The 23,681-nt window shown below is 49.1% G+C and overlaps 1 protein-coding gene and 1 pseudogene across 2 annotated transcripts in view; both read left to right on the forward strand.

Annotated features, from left to right (window-relative positions):
• Hel89B (histone acetyltransferase 1) overlaps window positions 1-23,681 on the forward strand; it is a 211,609-nt gene that overhangs the window by 164,666 nt on the left and 23,262 nt on the right. For both annotated transcript variants that reach the window (XM_077635155.1, XM_077635154.1), the window contains exons 25-31: window positions 6,120-6,247; window positions 6,409-6,610; window positions 8,053-8,201; window positions 12,053-12,211; window positions 14,267-14,404; window positions 17,215-17,366; window positions 18,930-19,279. In XM_077635155.1, coding sequence (XP_077491281.1) covers window positions 6,120-6,247; window positions 6,409-6,610; window positions 8,053-8,201; window positions 12,053-12,211; window positions 14,267-14,404; window positions 17,215-17,366; window positions 18,930-19,279 — 1,278 coding nt within the window. The remainder of the gene's footprint in view (window positions 1-6,119; window positions 6,248-6,408; window positions 6,611-8,052; window positions 8,202-12,052; window positions 12,212-14,266; window positions 14,405-17,214; window positions 17,367-18,929; window positions 19,280-23,681) is intronic.
• LOC144101540 (uncharacterized) lies at window positions 267-2,164 on the forward strand (annotated as a pseudogene).

Here is a 23,681-nt window from a genome sequence, read left to right on the forward strand (position 1 = left end):
GGGCGCACTCCTCGAGAACGCGGGGGATTGCGCGGCCGCTATTGGCTGCTGCACGCGCTGACGAGGCGGTCCCCTTTCGGCGGTGGCCGGCGCATCGTCTGCACTGGCCGCCATGGCTCTTTCCTTTTCTCGTTGTTGGCGGTCTTTGTGGTTTGTGCGCTGTCTTCACGTTTCGCCAGGTTTGTGTTCGCTGTTGTCACCGTCTTTACGATATCTCGCCGTGCCGTCCGAACAGTTTCCTGCAGACTGTTGCGCGGTCAGTCACGATGCGTCTAACAAAGCGAAAAACGCTACACGCGTTCGGTGCACGGAAGCGTGCTATGAAGTTGGTTCGTGCGGCGAAGCGTGACACCAACAGCCACTGTGTCGATGCTTCCAGCCGCGTGGCTTTTGCTACATCGCTACCAGACAGTGATTGCGTCGCCGCTTTCAGCGACGTACCAGGAGCTCCTTTCGTGCAAGAAAGCGTTGCCTCGGGCACGCCTTGTGTACTGAACTCTTCAACCTCGGCGATTGCGGCCTCCAGCTCCAGTCTGGAATCTACCCCGAAGCGTGACAACGCGTCGTGCGCCGCGCGCCGTTCACTTTGAAACGCTTTTCCTGACGCGCGAGGAGACCGAGGTGGCGGATGCACAACGTGCTGTTGTTCAAGAAAGACTTGGCGCCATGCCAGCGACACAACGGAAGTTTGAAGCGATGACGCCCGATCCCAGATCTGCCACCGCTACAAGTGAAGGTGCGAAATTTTGCCTTGTGCAAATGGATACCCTAAGCGACCTGCTCTCTTGCACCCAGGTTGACCGTTCAAGAAGGCACCCAGCTTGGACTGGCAAGAAAGCTTGAACTGATGTGCCCACATTGTGGGATGGTTGCAAGCTCTTGGAACTCCCAACGCCAGAATGAAGCAATGGCCTTTGAAGTGAACATACGAGCCGTTATGGCAATGAAGCAGATTGGCAAGGGCCAGACAGCTCTCAGTGACTTCTGGGCAACGATGAATGTATCTCACAGAGGGCTTCATCATAGCACATTCCAGAAGCACCTGAAGAAGACATTCAGGGACAGAGAGATCCAGTGCATGGACAAGTTCTATGTCGAATCAGCTGCTGCAGTGAAGGAGGTCTACAAGGAGATGGACCCAAGCTTTTGCAGAGACATCACTGTAGCATACGATGGAGCTTGGCATAAGCGTGGCCACACATCCCACATTGGAGTTGGGGCGGTGATTGAGTACCACACAGGCCTCATCATGGATGCTGTGGTTCTGTCTAACCAGTGCCTGGGTTGTCAAGTAGGACCAAAACCTGGAGATGCTGATTACTCAGGCTGGCATGAGCGTCATATTTTCCAGAAAAACACTGATGCTAAACCCGGGAGGATGGAAGTAGGAGCAGCTTTGATTCTTTTCAACTGTTCAGTCTCAAAGCACAACCTGCGTTACACAACGCTTGTTTCTGATGGAGACAGCGCCACCTTCTCAGCCCTTGTGGAAGGGAACGTCTACGGACTAGTCCCCATTGTTAAGGAAGAGTGCCTCAACCACGTCCAAAAGAGGATGGGCACGGCACTGCAAAACCTTGTGCAAAAAAGTGAAAAGTCACTGGGAGGGAAGGGCAGGCTGACAAAGGCTCTCATTGATAAACTGACAGACTATTATGGCTGGGCCCTGAGAAACAACTCCAACGATGTGGCTGCAATGCAGCGTGCAGTGATGGCATCATACTACCATGTCACATCAACTGAAGAGGAGCCTCGCCATGACTTCTGCCCAGAGGGTGCCAACTCGTGGTGCCGTCATAAGGTTGCCGAGGGTGTACCAAAGCACAAGTACAGCCTTCCAGGCTACGTTGCTGAGGCTATGCTGCCTGTTTACCAGCGCCTCTCGCAGGCTTCTCTTCTGCAACGCTGCCTGGGTGCAGAGACACAAAATGCGTCCGAGTCTTTCCACTCTGTCCTATGGTCCCTGATGCCAAAGGAGCAGCATGCGTCTTTGATTGCTGTGCAGACAGAACTGCATGAAGCAGTGCTGAGATATAATGCTGGTTGTCAAAGGGCCACCAAAGAAACCTCTGTGTCAGTGGGGCTCACACCTGGCCACCTAGCCATCCAGCGAGCTGCAGAAAAAGATGCCCTGCGCATGGACAAGGCCGAGGGCCATGTTTAGAATGTGACTTTTTTCCTGGTGTGGCTGCTCATTCTGACTTCATTTCGGGAACCACTTTTCGGATTTCCATGAGTTTTTTTTTATTTCGTACCTGAATAAATTTCTGAGGGCAAGACAAGCCCACTTTTTCAAGTTATTGTGTCTGAAATTTGTCATAAGCAATTAAAATTTGTCTAATGAAGGTCTAATTGGCAACACTAAATTCAGTGCTGTGCTAAACTTTTCAAGCAAGGAAATTTAGAAAAAGGGCTCTGTCTTGCCCTGGGGCACCTATCCAGGAATGACCACAATGAATTTCACTGTGCCAACACTATTTTCAAATTCTCCAGGCCTGGAATAAGCGACCTATGTGAACCACATTGATATACTCCTGTAACTTGAGAACCAATGCCCACAGTTCCATGAAACTTGGTAGTTCTTCAAATGGTTATGCTGTGAGCCTACCCTGAAAATTTCATTCAGATATATCAAGAAACAAAAAAGTTAGTGTTCAAGGGAAGCGTCCTGGGGGGACGCGGGTCTTGAAATCGCGAAAAATGGTCAAAAATGGCAATTTTCAAAAATTGCGATTTTGAAGTATTTAATGTCCCAACTATGCGTCTACAAAATATTATAGCTGAATTTCAACTCAAAGTATGAAAAAAACGGCAATTTAGAAACATCGGTGAGCCGAAATTGAACGCCAAGCGCGAAGGTTATCCCCATTTTCAAGCTGCCGTAGCTCCGTGCGACGCGAACCGATTAGCGCCATCTTGGTCTCGTTTGAAAGCTGGTTTCCCGCTCGGTCTCCTCGATTTGGCTGCACTTTCCGCACTAGTTCACAAAAGTGCCGTGTCAGTGTAGTGCCAGTTCTTGTGGCGCGAGTGTAGCCCGACACTAGTGCTGTCGGTGCAGCGGCCAGATCGAGTGCATGCAAAAGTGCAGAAACTTTCGTCTGCTGCGGCCATGTACGTGTTGGTGTTTGTCGCGTGTTTTCACATATGCGCGAGATTGTGCTAGCTGCATTGCACGCTGTGTATTTGCTACAAGTGGCACATCTCGTGGAGCGCGGCTATGAACTTTGTTAATTCCAAAAGTGGTGAAGAATTTGACACCGTTCTTTCCGTTGCGTTGTTTAAAGGGGCGCAGGCCGGTCGACTGTCACTGATTCAATGGGTACTTCGAAGAGGCAACAATTAATTAGACAGGTTATTCAGACTACCGCTCGAGACGATCTTTTACAGTCCATGCGCGTGATTCAGGCTGCTTCCGTCCTATCGAAAAGTGACTACGGTTGTCCGCCATGAGTTGCCTGATCCATATTTGAACTCAATCGCGTTCACTTTCAGCGGACGGTGACGGCGACGTGACTGTCAGAGGCTAAGTGGCAGGCGAAGGTGTGGGCTGACGGCGACCTCAAGCCCAGTCGCTGTCGTAAGCGGAGGTACTGATGTCGCAGCGAGCCACAATTAAACGTTGCGATCGCCCACGTATTATAAAACATCTCACAATCTGCCTCTTATGGAAGCGCTCCATCGTGCTGCGTCTATAATAATAATTGCACACAAAAGAGAAATGATGTAAGCAACGTGCGAGGCTGGACAGAAAGATGCGAACCCATACGCAGTACGTACTTCCGTACGTGCGCCATGCCAGCCAGCCGCTTACGCGCGTACACACACACGTATACGCGCACTGTCATTTCAGCTGTTTGGTGAGGGCCCGGCGCAGATGCCGCGTCTTTCACGGGTACGCGGCCGTCTCAAACATGGTCTCAACGCCGCTCACAAAACAAGCGGCCGCGGAGCCGTCTGCTACGGAGCGCGCCAAGCACCTTGCACTACTTGCACGAGAAGAGAACTCGCCGGGAGGCTAGTGCAGCAGTGCAGAAGAACTCGTGCAGCACGAGGCCAAATCGAGTGCCGAAGTGCAGGTGGCACTAGCTGCACTGTCAAATCGAGTGCGAGAGTGCCGCACTTCCTGAACTGGTGCAGAAAGTGCAGCCAAATCGAGGAGACCTGTAGACCCTTGCACAGCGGAGCTATCAGCACCCGTTCGCAAAGGGGGAAAGCGTCGCGAGACAGCCGCCGATTGGGTAAAACGGGCGCCTCCTCGAGGCGCAGCCTTCTGATTGGCCGTGACGCATGCTTTGCTCCCGCGGCCGCGTTGTCCGGCTCCTTCCCGTCGTCTGCTTTCGCCTGCACGCCCGTCATTTTTCGCGCTCCTCTTTGTTTCCTAATTTTTCTTTCTGCCTTTTTCCTTATCGTTATTGCAGATATTTTGGCTATTGAATCGCTTCTTTTAGCCTCGAATTTCGTGCTTCTGCGTGTATTTGCCTGCCTGGTGTCTTTGTTCCGTGTGTCACGATGGCCCGAGACGCGCGCTTGAAAGCAAGCACGCGAAAAGCAGTCGGCAAAAAGAGACGCGCATGGAATAAGTAGAGCACTGCATCGTCGAGAACTGCATCTTCGGTGATGCCGCAAGCTGCTGTACCCTCGGTGCGTGCGGCTGGACTGAGCTCGCCAACAGCTTCGCCGGTGGACGCGGCTGAACAAACCCTGTTGAAGCCAGCATCGCCGGTGGATGTGGCTGGACAATGCCGATCGGCGTCAACTTGCCGATTGACGTCAACTTCGGTGTTACCGCAAGTCTCTGCAGTGCCGGTGGATGTGCCTGGTCTAAGCCCGTCGAAAATGTCGACTTTTGATACGCTGCAAGCCGCTTCGAATTCCGTCGCGTCGGAAGCGGCTGAGCCGGCTGACCTAAGCCTAACGTCGACTTCAGCGTTTGCGCACGCCGCTTCGGTGCCGACGGACGCGGCTGAACCGAGCTGCCGTGCTCAACGCTTCGACAAGCACACGCAGCGCGGACCTTGGCAGCGCGCCAAGCCGCTGCCGCCCCTGATAACATAGCAAGAAGCAGTTTCTCGCTTCAACCAAGGAATGGCAGCAACCAGCAGAGCTGTTGCAGCACAGCTTGGTTACAGGCCTGGGAGCTGCCTCATTGGTAGGAGCCTTGAAAAAGAAACAGAGGCTGTGCAGGTCTGATAAGGGTCACACCAATGCTGAAAAGGTGAAGAAGAGCATGGCCAAGAAGCACAAGCCTGACAGCACCCAGGACTACTGCCCAGGACTTTTGTGAATGTGTGGCAGATTCAAAGAAAATAGCAAGTGATTTTCTGAGCTTTTTTTTTTGTCAAGTGCCAATGCAATACAGAGGTTTTCACAATCTTTACATGAACAGATTTCTGTAAATTTGGTGTTATTGTGTTCAGCGATGACTGGGCTGCATGCTAAAGCATTAAATTTTTCCATATGATCAGTAAACAAAAATGGCAGAGTAAGCAAAACTTTGAATGCAATTTTCTCAGCTTTGCTTTTTCGATCAAATGCCTTTGCCTTACGGAACTTTTCATAATGTTTGCATCGACTGATTTTATTGAAGTAGGTATCATTTTTTTCAGCAACACCTCAGCTACATCCTAAAGCTTTCCAATTTTCATTAAACCCAATAGACTAGCAATTAGGTCAGATGTAAGCTAATTATTTCCACATTGTTTTTTTTTCCTGCTCTATTATTCATTCATGACCTATGTGATGACTTTTCAAAAAATTTCTTTAGCTTTAGGATGTTCAATGGGCCCTTAAAAATGACAGCATTACTTTAAAACTAGTTTTTTTAATTAAGAAATCACCATAATGGCCCGTAAGAAAGGAACTAAGTGGCATAGATTATTTTGCGATATCTTCATTTCTAGATGAGATATATAAAATCTGAATATATATTTGGGATTAGCATTCAAAAATATATCTGCATGCCAATTTTCAGGAAGATATGTGAAGAAATAAAAAAAAAGTTTTCAAGACCCTCATCCCCCCTTAACCTCTGGTAAAAAATGCGCACCTGACCTTAGGGTTTGGCAGGTCCGTGCAGTGTCAGTTGAACTTGGCTGATGTGCCCATGTGCTGTTTTGCAGGTTGTGGCGCTACCCACAATGGCGAGGGCGAGGGTCAGGCTGCGTCAGCCGAGGCCCAGGAGCTGGTGGCACCTCTGCAGGCCCTGGAGGTGATTGGACCCCACCTACACCCCAAGCTTCACACCAAGGTGGGTGGGAGCGGCCACCGTCGGATAGCGCAGTCATTACACTTGAACCTGGATTAAGCTCTGTGGCTGTGAAAACTTTCTGTGAAAAGCCACAGAAAGTTCTCTGGCTTGATCTGTGCCTTGCTAGTGTCTCTCTTCAGTGGTGCTTTTTGGCTGTGCAGCTGGACGCCACGCTGTCGCCACTGTGTGCTGCGCTGGATAATCGGTCTCCGGTGGTGCGCCACCTGGCCTCGCGTTGCCTTGGAATGATGGCACGTGTGCGGACCGAGCCCACCATGGCGCTCATTGTCGACCAGGTCCTCTCCAAACTGGGTGCTTCTGACGATGACATTCAGCGGCGTGGAGCTGTTGAGGCCATAGCCTGTATCCTTCAGCCTTTTTGCCACATTGCCTCTCACAAGCACAAGCTGCCATGGTGGCCAGAAAGTGGACCATGCCAAACATATCACAATGCCCAACTCCACCTACCGTGCAAATGTGTGTAAGGGCTGTGCTTCTTTTTTTCCCCCAAAATTCCAGGGCCAATTTTCGGGGTGCAACCATTTTGCACAGGCAGTGAATTTTTTTTTTTTTAAGTAAAAACAACACTCAAGTTGGGGAATGAGTGACATTAATTCTACGCTCGATCGTTGTCGCTGGCAGGGTGCTGTGCTTCGGTAACGGTTCATTGCCGTTGTCTGTCTGCGCAGCACAGGACGCGTGCCTTTCATCCGTCAAGAAGTTGCCTTCAGTGCCATCCAAACAGTTTGAGGTGCTAGTTATCTTGAAACTGTGGGTTACAATGTCCGTAAAAATGGCAGTCCACGTGGACAAGATCCAACCAAGCACAGTCGCGAGTGGTGCCGTCTGGTCGGCACCTGCTTGTTTTATAATTCCGGCTTGCTAAATTCAGCTGCCTAGAATTCTAGTGCTTGGCAGCAGTTCATACAGCACGTGAAAGCCACAAAATACATGCAGCTGACAGCCACACAAAGCTGAAGCTAGTGATACTGATGCCAATATGGTTAGGGGGAGTTTGCGGAGGAGGAGGAAAAAGTTGGTAATGATGACCCTCGCGTGCCACCCATGGGTGACGAGCTCTTGTGCGCACGGCATTTCAAAGGCTATTTCCGCATCGGTCATGGGAAGGTTGGGTTTAGCCGTTGCAAGGATCTTCGTTTCTAACATTTTCTTTGGAAAACGGTGTGGTCCTTACATGCATTTATACAGTAGGCAATTATGAGAGCTGTGGGCATCAAATGCCAGCCCATGAGATTGGGTATGTGCATAAGCATGGACACCATTAGCTAAGGCTAATGGGCCAAAAATGGCACTTCACCTGATGCTGTGTAGGAAGCAGAGTTAGAAAATGGTGCACTATTTGCTAGAAGTAGAATGTTCTTGCGGGCTAGTTGGTTCATTGCAGGAACAAGGTTAGTACTGCGTGAATTAGACATGACAGGAGAACAGGAACAAACACGACAACACAGGCGCAGACTTCCAACTGTTGAAACACGCAAACACGACAGCACGTGTTTGTTCCTGTTCTCCTGTTGTGTCTAATTCCCGCAGTACTAACTTTTCTTCTATTTGCTAGAACACCGTTTAGATGCACACATGTTGCCTGCTCCCAATGGTATATATTGCGTGCACTAGTTTCGATGCCACTAGGCTTGCTTTACTTGTAGAGACCAGTCCACATTTTTTATTTTACTGATGGTTCGTACTGTATAGTTCAGGTGAAATGAGTTTGGTCAAAAAAATGGCCGAAAAGGCGCCTGGCAATGAAGTTTTCCTCCTTGACCCAACGGCCCGGCTGGCAACAGGTGTCATTGATGGCCTGTCTCTGGGCGTGGTGCCGTACCTGGTATTCCTGGTGGTGCCTGTGCTGGGGCGCATGAGTGACCAGGACGAGGCGGTGCGCCTCATGGCCACCCACTGTTTCGCCGCCCTTGTCCGACTGATGCCCCTCGACGTGAGTCTCTTCCTGTGCTGTGCCAGGCTTTGGAGGGGGCACCTTGTACTCTTCTCCTTGGCACTCCTTGGCAGAGTAGACGTAGCATAAATTATTTGGAGCTGCCTTATGAGCACTTGACAAGGTGGTTGACATCCACATGTGCAGGTGTCTTTATTTCATTATTTTTTTTCAAATGCCCCCCTTCATTGGGCATGGCAATGTGACTGCTGAACACATTCACTCATGTTGTACTTTGAGCATCACTGCTGTCATTACGATGGAATTGCCAGAAGCCAGTGCCGAGAAAAACCGAAAGAAACTGCACTCATCCAGTGTTCTTTTACTGGTCCATCGCTTTACGCACCATTCAACACATCATGAATGCGTACCATCTGGCCCAGAGGTTGACTCTAGTGATTTGGCAGGAGAGAAAGGAACAGCACAGACATGAAGACAAACTACTCGGGTGCTGTGTCTGCACAGCCTCGATTCTACTGCCTTGGAGACCACCTGAAAACAGCACTGGCAAGAACCAGCCATACCTGCGGACCAACAGATGTGCCCATATGAAATGGGTGTTGCATGCTAGGGTGTGGTTAGTGCATCAGTGCATTCACAAGAAACCACCTGCTCGTTTGGTGTGTTCTCAAAAGAAACGTTAGGAGTTCCGTGGTCACTCCTTCCAAACAGTGATGCAGTGTTAGCAGTGTTTGTTCTTCGCAACAGTGGTACTGCAGCTCTTCTGGCTAAACTGCATGGAATCAAAATGCAGTGGAATCTCAGTGATACAATCATGGTTGATGCGAAATTTTGGAATGATGCGAACTTCCCTGGCCAGAGTGCATTGTGTACAATGTACAGAATATGGGGTGTTCCGAGAGCTCCCCTGTGCCACTGCGAATGATACAAATACGTGAGCCATGATTGTATCCTCGAGGACTAAGCGTTGCTTGCACATCGCCGACACCGCAGTCGCCATTTCAGCACTATTCATCCCTAGCAATCACTCGTAAATGCCAGTTGCAAGCAGTCAGTGTTGGCCTCCACAGCCATAAATACTAAATCCAGTCAGCCGTAAACAGCTCGGCGCCAGTGCATTTCCTTTGCTTCTGCATGTGGACTTTGTTTCAGTTGATACAAATATTTCTTGGGGCCACTTAAGCAAGATTTGTGTCTTCAAGATTCTATGTATTTGCCTTCCTCAAGGAATGGTAGAAGCACATTAAAGAACGTTGTCCTTTGTTTTGTTGGGACATTCGAGGCACCACTCTTTTCTACTCTTACAAGAGGGCTGAGGTGTGCAATGAAAGAATAATTACGGCACAGTAGAATGTCAATGACATGAATCTCACGGAGCCGCAAAAAATGTTTGCACCATCCGGGAGATGGGGTAGATCAGCCGATTTTGCTGGTCTGGACACCCGCACTTGCAGCCCTACGAGGGATTGAAGGAGCACACGAGCTTACACCTGAGGACTCACTTGCAGGGCGAGCTCAAGCTCTCCTCCAAACGAACTGATAGCAAGGGAAAAGGACAGGATGCTCACCTGCCGTGAAGTCTCGCAGTACTACAGATTAAGTAGAAAGGAATGTCCGCAAGCGGATAGCAAACTTGGTAAAAAGGAGGAGACAGCTTGGAGGAAACTCCAGCTCAGGGCGTTTCAGAACCCACGGATTTATATAGCAAAATATATCGAGGGTAATTCAATGCTAGATGTAAACACTGTGATGCATGTGCGACCATGGTACACATGGTCTGGAAATGCCCACGTTACAAAGACAACACGTGCGCACCAGAGTCGTGGCAGGCTATGATGCACAACCCAGACCCAGAAGTGCAAAGAAACATCGGTGATCAAGCTTTGGACGCCGCTGAGTCCCAGGGGGTTATGGCCGACGCCTAGCGAGAGGGAAGGGGACATAGTCCTGCGACCCTCCGATTGATTGGCTCTGAAATAAAGTTTTTCCACCCATCTATTGCACCATCCAAAATTCATATCCAAAGCTAACAAAATCCATGTGCAGAAGTGCTGGAAATTGTTTATGCAGGTCTATTTACGGATGACAGGATTTATTTATTTACAGCTGCCACTGCCCACGGTGCATACCGCATGAATGGCAATCGTGACATCGGCGATGTACGGGCGGGTGCGAGCCACCACTCATTGCTCGCGGTGTGTATCACGCAACTGGTGATCGCGACATCCAAAATTCTGCCCATAGTACACAATGCACCCTGGCCATGGAATTTCACAAATTCGTATCATCAAGATTCTGCCGTATTTCTTTCGTGCAAGTGCAAATTTGTCTTGTGCCTTCATGATTGAAATTGGCCACATGGCAAGAAAAAAAAACGCTTAGGCTCCATTGTTGCAGCCACAATGTATTTCAGTGCAAAAGTACTACTTGACGAGGTTGAACCGGCTCACCGAGTTTGTGTGACGCTTAACCTTGAGGCTGACCTTGGCCAAACCATAAATAAAGGAAATACAGTAAAACCTCGTTGACACGTTCTTGGTTCTTACAATTTGCAGGTTCGTATGCTCAAAATCACGGACATTGAAAATGTCCTAAAGAGTTGCACTATATTTCTCCAAGGTAATGTTTCTCGGATAACGCGATTTTCGTGGCTACTGCGTGTAAAATTTTGTGTAATTGTGGTCGTATAGTACGCGTATTGATCACCCGTACATGTTAAAACGTACAAACGTGCCGAATGTGAAGGCATGCTACATGAAAAACTGGAATGCAGCGGCAGTCACCCGCTTTGGTGGCTTCTCTGCAGTGCCTATATGTGATGAGGCGGAGCACCTCTGTTGCCAAGAGCAGCAACAAAACAAAAGGGCGCGCCCTAGCATTCGTGGCAGCCGTTTTTGCAGGGACGCGACATGAAAAGGAGAAACGCTGAGGTTTCTTCGCGGTGCATAAGGGCAAGGGGGCGAAGCATCTACGAATACAGTGATGCGCTTGCATATGAGCGGGCCGGGTCTGGGGAACGCAGCTTAAAAAGCAGAAACGCCGCGACAGTCAGCAGCCGCGGTGGCTTCCCCGCAGTACTTAGGAGCAAAAGGGTGAAGCATTTAAAAATGTTGAAGATTTTCGTTACTTTCGTCATTGCCGTCAACGGACCGGATGCATTGCAAAGTTCCTTTCATGCTCAAGACGACGCAAACATGGACTGAATTCTGCGAGCACTAGAAAAGGTTCGGTTCATATCTTGTGCCAAGAAATGGTAATCGACATTTTTATGAAGTGAAATTGTCAGTAAATGTTTTTGTAACTCATTCTAGTTACATATTTCAAAATTGGGCAGTTCGGGTCATACGTTTTTCTGGGTAATACATTTTTTTCTGCAACTTTTAAAAAAATGTACCAATCAGCTTTTACTGTAAATATCACCGCCACTGGGATTCAAACCCACGGCGGCGCGAACTGATTAGCTTCGCTGGCCACTGCACGAGCGCACCTAATGCTACCACAACAGCCGATCACGACTCATGCTAAACTGCAACACACTCTCGCGCTGTGCATTGCGTGTCGTCTTCATCAACTAATACTGCTGTATAACTAATATCATCGGCATACGTGCCGACAACCTAGCAAAGCAAAACCTTGAGCCAACCCGGCTACCTGCTTTAGTCGTCTAATCACCAAACTACGTTAATACTCTACATCTTTTTAATACCCTACATCTTTTTTCCTTGGCTGGCTCGCCCATCTTCCATTTTGCTGAGTTTTACTGGGTATACAACAGTGCAGCAGGCACGGGAGAGAGAAGCAGCGTAACTCAGCAGACAGTTGTTGTAGTGTGCTTTGAGTGTGCAACACGCACATCAAAGCATCACCACTGTTCCCCAATTCTTTTTTAGGGTGGTGGAATCAACGACGTCGGAGGGTCCTTGTCGGCGGAGTTGCGAGAGCGCCGTGCCGCCGAGCGCCACTTCCTGGAGCAGCTGATGGATGCACGACATGCTGACAACTACGAGCTGAGTGTGCCCATCAATGCGCAGCTGCGCTCCTACCAGCAGGTGTGGGCTGCCTCCTCTGCTGTTGCTGTGCTTGTGATGTGTTGTGATGTATGGGCTGTGGTGCAAGAACTTGGTGTTGCACAGTGGATGACCGAACAGCACAAACAGAGAGGAACAAGGAGTTGAATGCGCCTCGTTCAGTTTTGTAGTCTGGTGTGCACCAATTTCTTCGGGCACTTGTAGTTTGTGTGTAATTTAGGGGGCACGTTCTCTCCAATCACCTTTAGACATTTCTGAGCTTAAAGGGTGACAAATACAGTAAAATCTCGTTACTACGAACATCAGATTAACGAAATTTTCAGATTTACGAATTTTTTTAAATCCCCGCCAAAATGCCTATACTTTAAATGTAAAAAACTTTCAGTACTGCGAATTTCAAATTACCGAATATTTCAGAATAACGTATGTAATTTAATCTCGCATTCGTCGCAAGACGCTTCGTTATTGCGAAGTTCCGTGCCAAATCCCTGAAGCTGACGCCTATCACCATCCTCCGAAGCATCAGCTATGCGCTGGGGAACTCGTTGCAATGGATACAGCCCCAGCGATATCGCCATCACGCGAGTGTCGTGTTGAATGAATATAGGCTAGGCGGCGCAAGCTGCCGTCCGATGCAAAGGGTAAGGCCATTATCGTCCATCCAGCGTGTGGTCACATACTGCGCAGTAGTCTTAAGCCTATTGAGCGCAGTGTCACCACGTCGACAGCGAACGTTAGGATCTGCAAAGTTATCGGTGCTGTGATTGTGTTGTGCATTAGCTTTGCTGACAATGAGTTCTCCTGGCCCCCGCGTTAAAAAGAAGCGACACCAGTTTTCGCTTAAAGAAAAGCGGACATTCTGTCGCAGCTGCTGGAAAAAAGCAAGCGGACTTGTGCAGGGAGCTTGACATTACACCGTCAACAATGGCAACGATGCTCAAAGATCGGGACAAGATCATAAAACTACATCGAGAGTCGCCGCTGGCTCCCTCAAGAAAACTTCTGCGGCTGGGCAACTACCGTGGACAGCGACTTTCGAATTATGTGGATAGCGACAGCGCGGCGGCCACATCCGCGGAGCTCACCACCGAAGACATCGTGAATCAAGTGCGTGAGCAACAAAAGTGTAGTAGCGACGAAGACGATGCCGACACTGGATAAGCGCACGAAGAGGAAAAGATTGTTTCCGGTTCGGATGTCCTAGTCTTTCTTGAGAAGACCCGATCATTCCTCGGGCGCTGCAAAGATGTCCCCGATGACGTGCACAGGAAGGTCGAGGATGTGGAGGCGTTCGTCCTGCAGCGCTTGTCGTCTACTCGCCAGAAGAAGATAACAGACTTCAAGCAATAAATTGTAGTTAAACTGTGCCCAGCGTTATCGTTTATTATTTACTTACCAACACGTAAATCTGCTGAAAAGGTACGTAATTTTAGTTCTTGTGATGCATTACTGACATGAAAATAATGGTTTTTCAGTACTGCGACATTTCAAAATAACGATTTAAATTCGGCGGTCCCGTGAAGTTCGTTGTAACGAGATTCTACTGTACAAGCCTACAGCAATGCTCTGCTGGGAATGCCATCTAGATTTTAGGTGATTCACCTCTGTGACATCTTTTTTTCCAGCTAAGAAAAAAAAGTAACGGGCTGGAGTGTCTGTAACCGTCTTTCCACAAATATGATGGCTGCACAGTTTGGGCACCTGACATGTTGTCTGCTGCATTGTTTCTTTGCTCTGTTGGTAGTGCACCTAGTGCCATCTGTGGAAGTGTCGTGCAACCAGACGTACCCAAAAGATTTGTTGTAATCAGAGAGTGTTTCGTCAGGACTCTCTAGCGCTGCGAATGGGCAGTTGTGTTAGAGATATGCCTTATATAACGAGTGTTACCTGTACACTATGCTTTAAAAGGAATTATTAACTGCACCTGACAATTGTACTCTGCCGCACAGAATGAAAGGGCGTGTTCTGGCTGTGCAGCTTAGAAAAGGTGCATATAAAAGTTGCTGCAGAGGCTGTTGCCAGTCGCTGTCAGCGTGTCACCTTTGACAGCACTGGTGCTCCTCCCTACCATTGCAGGAGGGCGTCAATTGGCTGGCCTTCCTGAACAAGTACCGGCTGCATGGCATCCTGTGTGATGATATGGGGCTGGGCAAGACACTGCAGTCCATCTGCATCCTCGCCTCTGACCACCACCAGAGGGAGCAGCTGTACAAGGTAGTGCTGGGCACAACCCATGGAGTGTCCCCTGTCACAGCTTTCTTCCGTTAGTGGGAGATTGGAGCAGTGAAGCTCACATGGCAGGAAAATTAATAAATGGCGGTGGCTCAGTGGCTGTGGCACTCAGGTGCCGAACCAAGTGCTTTGGGATCGAATCCCACCTCTATCGGCTGCATTTCAGTGGAGGCAAAATGCGGAAGGTGCCTGCCCACTGCCCGCATGATGTGATGAAAAATGGTAGCAATGGCAGTTGTGCGATATGTGGGAGTTCCTGCCGTTTTGGAACTGTCTCAGATGGTCCTGGCTGTGGTGGGGAATGCTGACCCTGGGCAGCCTGTTGAGCGCACATCTGTGCCTTGCAGTTTCCAGTGGTGGTTGGGCTACTGGCATGACCACTCTTGTCGTGTCATGTGCATGGACGAGTTGGAACACCTGGAGAGATGTCTGTGTATGCACAATTGAGTGCATTGTGCGAGCTGCAAAAATGGGTTTTGCAGGCATGCTCAGCATTTTGGTCACTTTATGTGCACGTTATGCTGGTCAGGAGCACTAGAAAATGGCAAGGTGGTGCTAGTAGTGCAGTAGAGCCGTTATGTAATAAAGTCACTCAGACCAGCAAAGTCCACCATATGAGGCTCTCAAAATGCTGGCAATTAATTGGTTATTTACTTAACACGCAATGGTTTATATAAATGAAACACCGAGGAAATGCCTTCCATCCTGCTCTTATTGTTCTTGTATGGGATAATTATTCATTTTCAGTTATCACATTTTGTGTTTTCAATTTTGTTGCTGTCTGGTGGAAGTACCGCATTTACGTTGACACAGCCTGGCTACGAATATAATGCGAGCTTGATTCCATATGAAAGCGAAAGGTTTTCATGAACGCGACATCTGCGGCCACAGCCTCGTTTAATAAGCAATAGTTGAGAAACACTCAATAGCTCGCCCTCTTTCCCTTCCCCTCTGCTTACTGCACTGTTACAATGTTAGCTTCTAGAAGGGCAGGTTCAGATTAGGGTATCATAAGTGGTCGAAGAAATAAACCAGGTGGCATGTAGACAAAAAAAAACCTCTAATTTAAGCCTTGAGAGGAAAGGATTCAAGAACATGTCACAGGAAAGCAGACAAACAGAAACAACACTGGCGGAAGGCAAAGGGAAGCTTGAGGAAAAAAAGGACAGCTTCACTTAGCATTCAAGGATTCATCCCCCAGAGGTTCAGTATTCCATATATGAGCTTGGTAGATAGATCATCACACTGTAGGAATCCATCACACCTGTGGAACACGGGCGCGGCCCCCAGGTCAGGTAGCCCGGGCGATGGAGGCGGCCCGCGTTCAGAGGCTCCCGGCCATGGGAAAGGCAGGGAGCAGCGGCGCCTGGGTCTGGTGGCTCAGGCTGTCGACGGCAGCCTGTCCAGGTCTGGTTCAGTGGTGCAGGCAGGGACTTATTATGAAACCATTCTTTGTAAGTTGCTTATCCAGGTCTGGTAGCCCAGACGTCTGCGGCTGAGCCCCAAGCCTGGAAACTCGAGGAGCCAGCAGATCTCGTGCATGTCCGTCGCCGAACTCGTTCTTCTGGTTCTCCCTTCGCACGCACTCTAAGCCATGTCTCACTTCCACTTTTTCTTCGTCCGAGACCTTGTGCGTCTTGTCTAGCCACAGTGGTGCGCCAGTTTCTTGCAGCCACCTTCCTTCTACGTACACAGCCTGCTTTACTTCTTTTTTCTCGTGCATGCCATGCGCATTGCCTCACAGCCCAAAGGCCTTCGAAAAGTTGACTTCTCCGTGCAGCTTGCCAACCTGTTGGTAAGCCATCTCAAAACTGCTGTCAAAAGCGCCATTACTTGTCTGGGTCTGAGATGTCCTAGACTGCGTACTTGCTGCAATGTCATCATTCGACTGGAAGCTTGTTGCCTTGGCCAGATGGTCTTTACTCTAATTGTTTTTTATTAATGATATTTATAATAATGAACAAAAAAAGTCTATGGAAGGCGAAATGGGACCGCAGTTTCACATTACTATATTGTAGTGTTTGTAATATCTCCAGCTTACGATGGCAGGGCTCTGCTGAAGATGCTAGAGCTTCCAGTTCTGGGAACCCCTCGAAAGCTGGCTGCTAGAGGTTCTTGGATTTTGAAATCGCAGCTTATTAACCGCAGCAGTGGCCCAGTGGTTTTAGTGGCTGCCTCGTATGCACTAGGTATGGGTTGCCGCCAGTTTTCCAGCGCCCGCCAGCTTTCTTATGTCCCAGTGCTTGGCTTTCTCTGGGGCAAAATGCCCGGAGACAAGGGTCTTTGACCACAAACGCATTATTCATGGAGTTACTTGACCAGGTTACCCTGGTGCCATTACCAATCATCAAAAACACTCATTACAGAATTCTGCGCAGCTGTGAGGTTTTTCTCCATTTTGCCATAAGAGAACAATCTCTGCACTGACCACAATGACCAAATGAACAAAATTCATGCACTACACGTTTTCTGTGACGCTTTGTGTCTGGCCTTACAGAGAACCACTGCTTACGTCCACCCATCATCAGTGAGTGTATGGGCAAATTCTTGCACCTGAAGCAGCATCATCATTTATTATGTAAGGCATTATGTAAATGGGGGAGTGCCCCATAAAAGTAGCAAGAAAATAGACGGCCAGAATGGAAGCAATAATCAATCCAAGAACACTCTATTGAGCAGTCAGTGATGGGGCTGGGGCGAGCACTGTGGGTGCCCCGATTTGAAGCTTGGCAATGGTGGCTCAGTCATTTTGGAAGAGTAAGTGAAGGTGGCTGTCTCTGCTGCCCGTGCAGGAATCGCAGCGTGCCGATGCCAAGCCACTGCCATCGCTGGTGGTGTGCCCGCCCACCCTGACGGGCCACTGGGTGTACGAGGTGGAGAAGTTTGTCTCCAGTCGGTACCTGAGGCCGCTGCACTACACGGGGCCACCCATGGAGCGCGCCAGGTATGCCAAGGCTTCCTTCACAGTCGCACGTTGAAAGCAGCACAACTGGAGTGGCGCAGTAGTGCAACCCCTGAGCGCGTCGGCTGATGTTTTCCACTCAAGAAACAGTACTAGACGGGGCCCCTGGTCAGAGGCTGGTTTGAATGGCCAGAGTGTAAGTCACGCAGCGCTTCTTTCGAGAAGGATACTTGCAAGGCTTTTGTGCGTTGCTCAGAGAACATTTTGTGGAGTTTGGCAAACATCATCTTTCCTGTAAACGCGGGTGCTGTTGTGGGCTAGTTGGTGCCACAAGACAAAAAGGGAACAGCGCAAACACAGGACGAAGTAGAGATGCATTATGTGAAGCACCCTAATGCTGCCAGGCCACAGGCTTTATGGAAGTGCTGTAAAAGAGTGCTTCCCAGGGTTGAATAATTATGACTCCTTGGCAAAATTTAACAATGATTTTGTCTCATCTCCCCCAGTGTACCTGCTGCAGTGTCCAGATAGGATGCGCATTCTCTATCACTACTAAGTGCGCGTCTAACAGCAGGTGATTCATGGAGCAGTTTTTGGTACCACTTGCCGCTGCAGTATTTTTTGTGCAAATTAGAGGGACGCCAGGGAGAAATTGAAGTTGGCCTATATTGATGGGTTCCACATTTGAATCACAAAGCAATCACTGTCAGCGTAAACAAAGCTTTTGTAAACTAGGAAAAACCAAAAAATGAACTAAAGGTGTCTCTATCAGCTCCTGTTTCGGAGGTAAAACACTTGCATCGACACCAATTTATGGGTGCTGATCCCAGCTGCTGTGCCACACCGTCATTGACTTAAATATGGTGGCAAGCAGTCCTGTTCGGTGTTCATGTCACACGTTCACATCAAGAAAATTCTTTACGAAAATTCGAGAAAGTGGTAAAAAAATTAATAAAGTTGAATTTCCTCCGCAATAGATGTATCTTGTGTTTCTGGACAAACGTCAGCATAGCAAGAAAGAGCCAGACTGCCAGCTTTTGCTGAGAATAATGATTGGGTGGAGTTCCCCTCAGTGTCCCTTCAAAGGGGCTCTCAATAAAGTTGCGGTATTCCCGAGGTGTTGAAGGATGCCGTTTCACGAATATCCGCTAGCGAGAATTTTCTTAATGCGTTTGTTAGAAGCTGAGTTATTTGTAGTCAAAATGTGAATTTCGGTGTCAGCGTGCAAAACTCTCGTCAAGTTTTGCACGCTCCAAGGTTTCCGTCTGCCAGCGCACCTGGGCATTTCCAAGAGGGAGGTGAGGATTCCTGACCCACTGTGGCGAGACAACTGGCTGGGGCCATGGTAGATGTCTGGAAACATCTTGCCAATAGCCACTTTTTAAACGACATACGCAGAGTAGAGTGGGAGTTTCAAGAAGTCCTCAGAAAGGGCTTGCCAACTTTTGCACACCATTGTGACCTCTCTGCTGTGTGTAGGGTTGCGTTATTTTGGCTCAGGTGTTTGCGGCAACGCAATGTAGTTATTGAGTGAGCTCTTGTCTCTCCTCGGGGCCCTTTTAAAGGAGTTTTTCTTCTTCTTCTGGGGATGTGGCTGTGGAGCAGGCTCCAGGACAAGGTACGCAAGCACAACCTGGTGGTGGCCTCGTACGACATAGTGCGCAATGACATTGACTTCTTTGCCAACATCCGGTGGAACTACTGCATCCTCGACGAGGGGCACATCATCAAGAATGGCCGCACCAAGCTGGCGCGCGCACTCAAGCAGCTGCAGGCCAACCACAGACTCATCCTGACGGGCACACCCATCCAGAACCAGGTGCTGGACCTGTGGTCCCTGTTCGACTTCCTCATGCCGGGCTTCCTGGGGACCGAGCGCCAGTTCGCCCAGCGATTCAGCCGACCGATCCTGCAGTCGCGGGATGCCAAGTCCTCTTCGCGCGAGCAGGAGGCCGGTGCGTATCCCCTCTTTGGCCACGGACTTCCTTCTGTGGGTGGAATCTCAATGGTGCATATCCTGTTGGGTGTCACTCGAAATTCATATAATCAGAAAAGAAGCGATATCTACTTGTTGAGCCATTATGAATGCGTTCACACAAGTTTGTTTACAACTGGTCTCATTTGCCCCTCCATACCTTTTGTTTTGTGGGGTTGACTGCAGAGAAATTTGGAAGCTACAAAACTTGGTGGGCCAAATTTTTTCCCAAATTAAATTAAATCAAATCAAATCAATTTTATTCACCCAACTAGTAATAAAGCCTTCTTGGCTAGGAGGAGGAAAAACATTTATTAAGAGCATAAATACTGGATGGGTTGAGTAGGAGAACCCATTGGTCACCATCATAATCTGGCCCCTCTCAACCAGCGATTTCTGGTCGAGGGGACTGCGGCTATGAAGGGTTGCCTCCCAGCACTCATAAGTCGGATGAGGATTGCTGTCCAAGTCTGGGTTTTCTTGACATTCCCAAACTGTGTGAACGAGTGTGCCAACTGCTCCACAGAAGGAGAAGGACAAATTGTAGGTGTCTGGATACCATTCACTCATCAAGTAGGCTAGATTTGGGCACATGCAAGCAATATGAAAAATTACAGTCAACGACCGAATTTCACCGAAAAAAACAATTTAACTTGTTGCCAGTACAATACGCCAGAGAAAAGGGTCGGTAGATAGATATGTGCACATTTTGAAACTCCTCATGACTAAATCTCACTACACGTGGTGTACGCAGACGATGGGCGGAGACTGCTTTCATGAGCTCAGCATGCAATGGCTGCAGTGCCTTCGGCATGTCACTGGTGAACACATGAGGTAGGAGTAGGACAAAGTCTAAAAGCGAAAGCGAACCCATCGCTGCGGGAATTCCGCTACACCCGCAGTACGAAGAGCCCAGAATGAGAAGGTGGCGAAACATTAAGAATAGCGATTAGAAAGTATAACTAGTTGGTCCTGGGTTACTAGCTGCTACATGTTAACTAGTGTGAATAAGACAGTCTCAACAATAAGAACGCACAAATGGCCAAAGTACCGTATTTACTCGAATGTAGCGCGAGTTTTTGCCCAGATTTTTTCCCCTTAAAGTCTTCCCCGACGTTATAATCGAATACCGCACTTCGATTGGCCTAAAGCAGTGCCGCGGTGCAGCCATTTCAAAGCAATCGGCTTGTTTTTGGTTTCCGCGCTTTGGCGATCTTATGCTGGCAACCTCATCTATCCAAAGTCAAAGCGTCTTTCTCTGTCATTCTTTTGTGTTCGTTGCGACCTTGGACTCGACGCATTGTCGCGTCGTGTTCTTGTGGCATCGCTCGCGGTGTCGTGCTCAGTGCGACGCTCGTTTTAAGAGAAAAGCGATCCTGTTTAGCTGTAGAGGTCGGGAATTTTGCGGCAGCTGGAAGGCTTGACCTCAATGAGTCAACCATCCGTGGATGGGGCTTTTTAAATGTGAGCCCGACCGCAAAGGATTTTGTGGGCCTCGCCACAGCCATCACGTCCAGCTGAAGAAAAAAGTGGCAGACTTTGTTATCGAGCAGCGCAACCGTCTCATGGGGGTCAGTGTCGAGTTGATCCGTTGGAGAGTTAGAGACGTTGCTCGGGAGATGGGAAATTCAGAGCATCTCGTGGGTGGGCCCAAACGTTCATGAAGAGCAATGGATTTTCTCTGCGGCGAACAACATCGATGCAGCAGAAGTTACCGGGATACTTCGATAGCGAAAAGGAGGACTCCGTTTCTGAGAACTCGGCTTCCGAAAGCGAGGAAGATGAGTAAACATGTTGGCCACGATGCCTGTTAAAGGTAGTACTTTGTTTTGCGTCCCTAAGCCTCGCGTCACATTTGTGGTTCTGTTTTTTCCCGCTGGTCAGCATGTAAAGTCACCCCTTGCGTTACATTCGAGTAAGTACGGTAAGCTCTCCGGCGGCGATTGCCTTCGTAATTAGGCCTAGCAACTAAAACCAAAATCTGTATCGTAACCAGTGGTGTGTGCACTCAGCAGTGGCTTGCATATATTGAGACACATTTTGTCTTATCAGTATGGCAGTTCACAGTTCTACAATATAAAAGTCAGGGGAGCTGTGCACTCTGGTGCGGGTTTGCTCACCTCTCTTTGAAATGCACCATTGTCTTCCACGCTCGCAGTCTTCACGAAACCGTATGCCTCTCACGCGTGTCATTGCTTCCCATATTCAGAACAAGAGAGACTGCGTAGATAAGTTTGGCAAGCTTTGACTACTGTTCAAGTTTGTGCAGGGGACGATGTCCAAGGACGGTACGAATTCCAAACCATGCAGGCGAAATGTGCCAGCTAACAGAGCCCCGCCATTTACCCTGGTCTTTAGGCAAATTTTGCCAGTTTTAGACCTAGAGAGATGAATCTTACTTGTCTAGTGCGTTTTGGCGCCCTGAAAACAAACATGGAATCGGTTCTTTCCTATCTCGAACGAATTTTAAGATATTACATTTTTAATGACTGAACATTGTGCCCATGTTTTATATAACTTGCGCAATGATGATTGACAAAAAATTTTATGTCTATTCTGTAGTAACCCTAGATTGCAACCATACCATCACCTTAATTTTAGCAGCAGCAGTATAAAAGTTGTAGCCTTTTTTAAGATGCTTATGAATTGACCCAAATTTTTCTTCAATTATATGTTAAATTAAATTTTTGTAATGAAAGTATTACTATTTTATTTTGTTGCACAGAAGGATGTATAAGCTTTCATATGCATTAAGCATTAAGAATTATTAAAATCCGATGAGCACATCACGAGATATCCGGGGGAAATGTCGTGGTGAAAAAAACAGTTTTGAGAAAACAAGGAAAGAAGTTTCAAAGCATAGCCTCAATTTATTTTCAACAAACTAAGGCATCAAATCAGGTTCATTTTGTGCTAGGACCCTCCAGGCACATAATCAGCGTCGTGCCGAGGAGCCTATCTGTGCAATTTCATCTCTTACAGTGCTTCCCATGCAGCGTTTGCCATGGCATAGTTTAGTATTTGTGCCTTCGATTGTTCATGTTCGTGCCACAGAAATGATGGAACTGCACCAACAGCCACGACAAGATTCGTGCCACTTGTAAGTCCGAACACAGTGGTAGCCAAATGGTGATGAAATCTATAGAGTTCCGCTCTGGACCTGTCGCTGTTCTGTGCACACTAAGGGCCGTTGTACGATCGTTTCGGAGCGCCTTCCGCCTCGTCCGCTTCGGGAGCGGTCCGCCAGTTTTCGGCCGCCAGGCGGACGTGAGGCGGAAAGGTGTTGTACGATCACTTTGGCGCTTGCGAGCGAGGCGGATGGTCCCAGCATGCCGATTGGCGCGCCGGGCATATCCGTCTGTCCAATAGCCTTCTCCGGCTGGTGGCAACCTAGCCGGCGCGAGCGCATCGCCAGCATCGCTCCACGCGCCGAAACGGGCTCCCGCATCCCAAGGGGCAGATCGGTATGCGCCCGACTACCTTCTCCCTTGCCTCCTTTCCTGCCCCCTCTCCAAACCCCGATATCCCTGCACACTGCACTTCCACCCCCCCCCCCCCCCCCCCCCCCTTCCTACCTGCTTCCCGTACGAGCCCCCCCCCCCCCCCCCCCCCCCCCCCCCCCCCCCCCCCCCTCCCCCCACCCCCACCCCCAAATAATAACCTCTTTTCGTGGTCACGTGGTACTTTTTTTCCGTTCCTCGGCGACCTGCACCTAGGCCTAGTAGGCTGCGCTTCGGCATCGCCATGGTGTGCGTGTTGAAGTTCCTGCTTTCCTGCACCGACCATAATCACTTTCACTACGCGGACACTTGTCGCTATGCTGTGAAACTTGCGCACGCACAGGAAAATAACTCGCAGCAGAAATTCAAAACGCTTGCCACAACCACAAACAGCTCGAAATAAACACTTCGTGACACCGCCATTGCACAGGTCTTGCGTCGGTTTGCAGAGCTGCAGCAGGAATTACAAACGCATGCAAAAACCAAAAACAGCTCGAAATAAACACTTCGTGACACCGCCACTGCACAGGTTTGCATCGGTTTGAAGAGGCGCTCTGTCAACTCCGTCAACGTAGATGATTACAGAATTCAACTAGTGGAACTATCGCTCGCCACTGCTGAACGCGGCGAAGTTTGTAGTCGCTCTGAACACTGGTAATATCAAGATGTGTACAATATAATATACTTCGCGACATCGCTGCCACTGCCCAGGCCGCGCTCCCCAGTTCAGTCGACGGATGGCCATCTTGCCCCGGCAGGCCGGGGCAGAGCAGAACCGAGGCGGAGGGAGGAGGGGCTCGGACGTCACTGACGTCACGGGAAAAGCAGCCAATAGCTGCAATCCGGTCCCCGGCCGGATGCGCTCGTCCGCCAGAAAGTTGA

Source organism: Amblyomma americanum, chromosome 8 (assembly GCF_052857255.1).
Source record: "Amblyomma americanum isolate KBUSLIRL-KWMA chromosome 8, ASM5285725v1, whole genome shotgun sequence".
Taxonomy (NCBI): domain Eukaryota; kingdom Metazoa; phylum Arthropoda; class Arachnida; order Ixodida; family Ixodidae; genus Amblyomma; species Amblyomma americanum.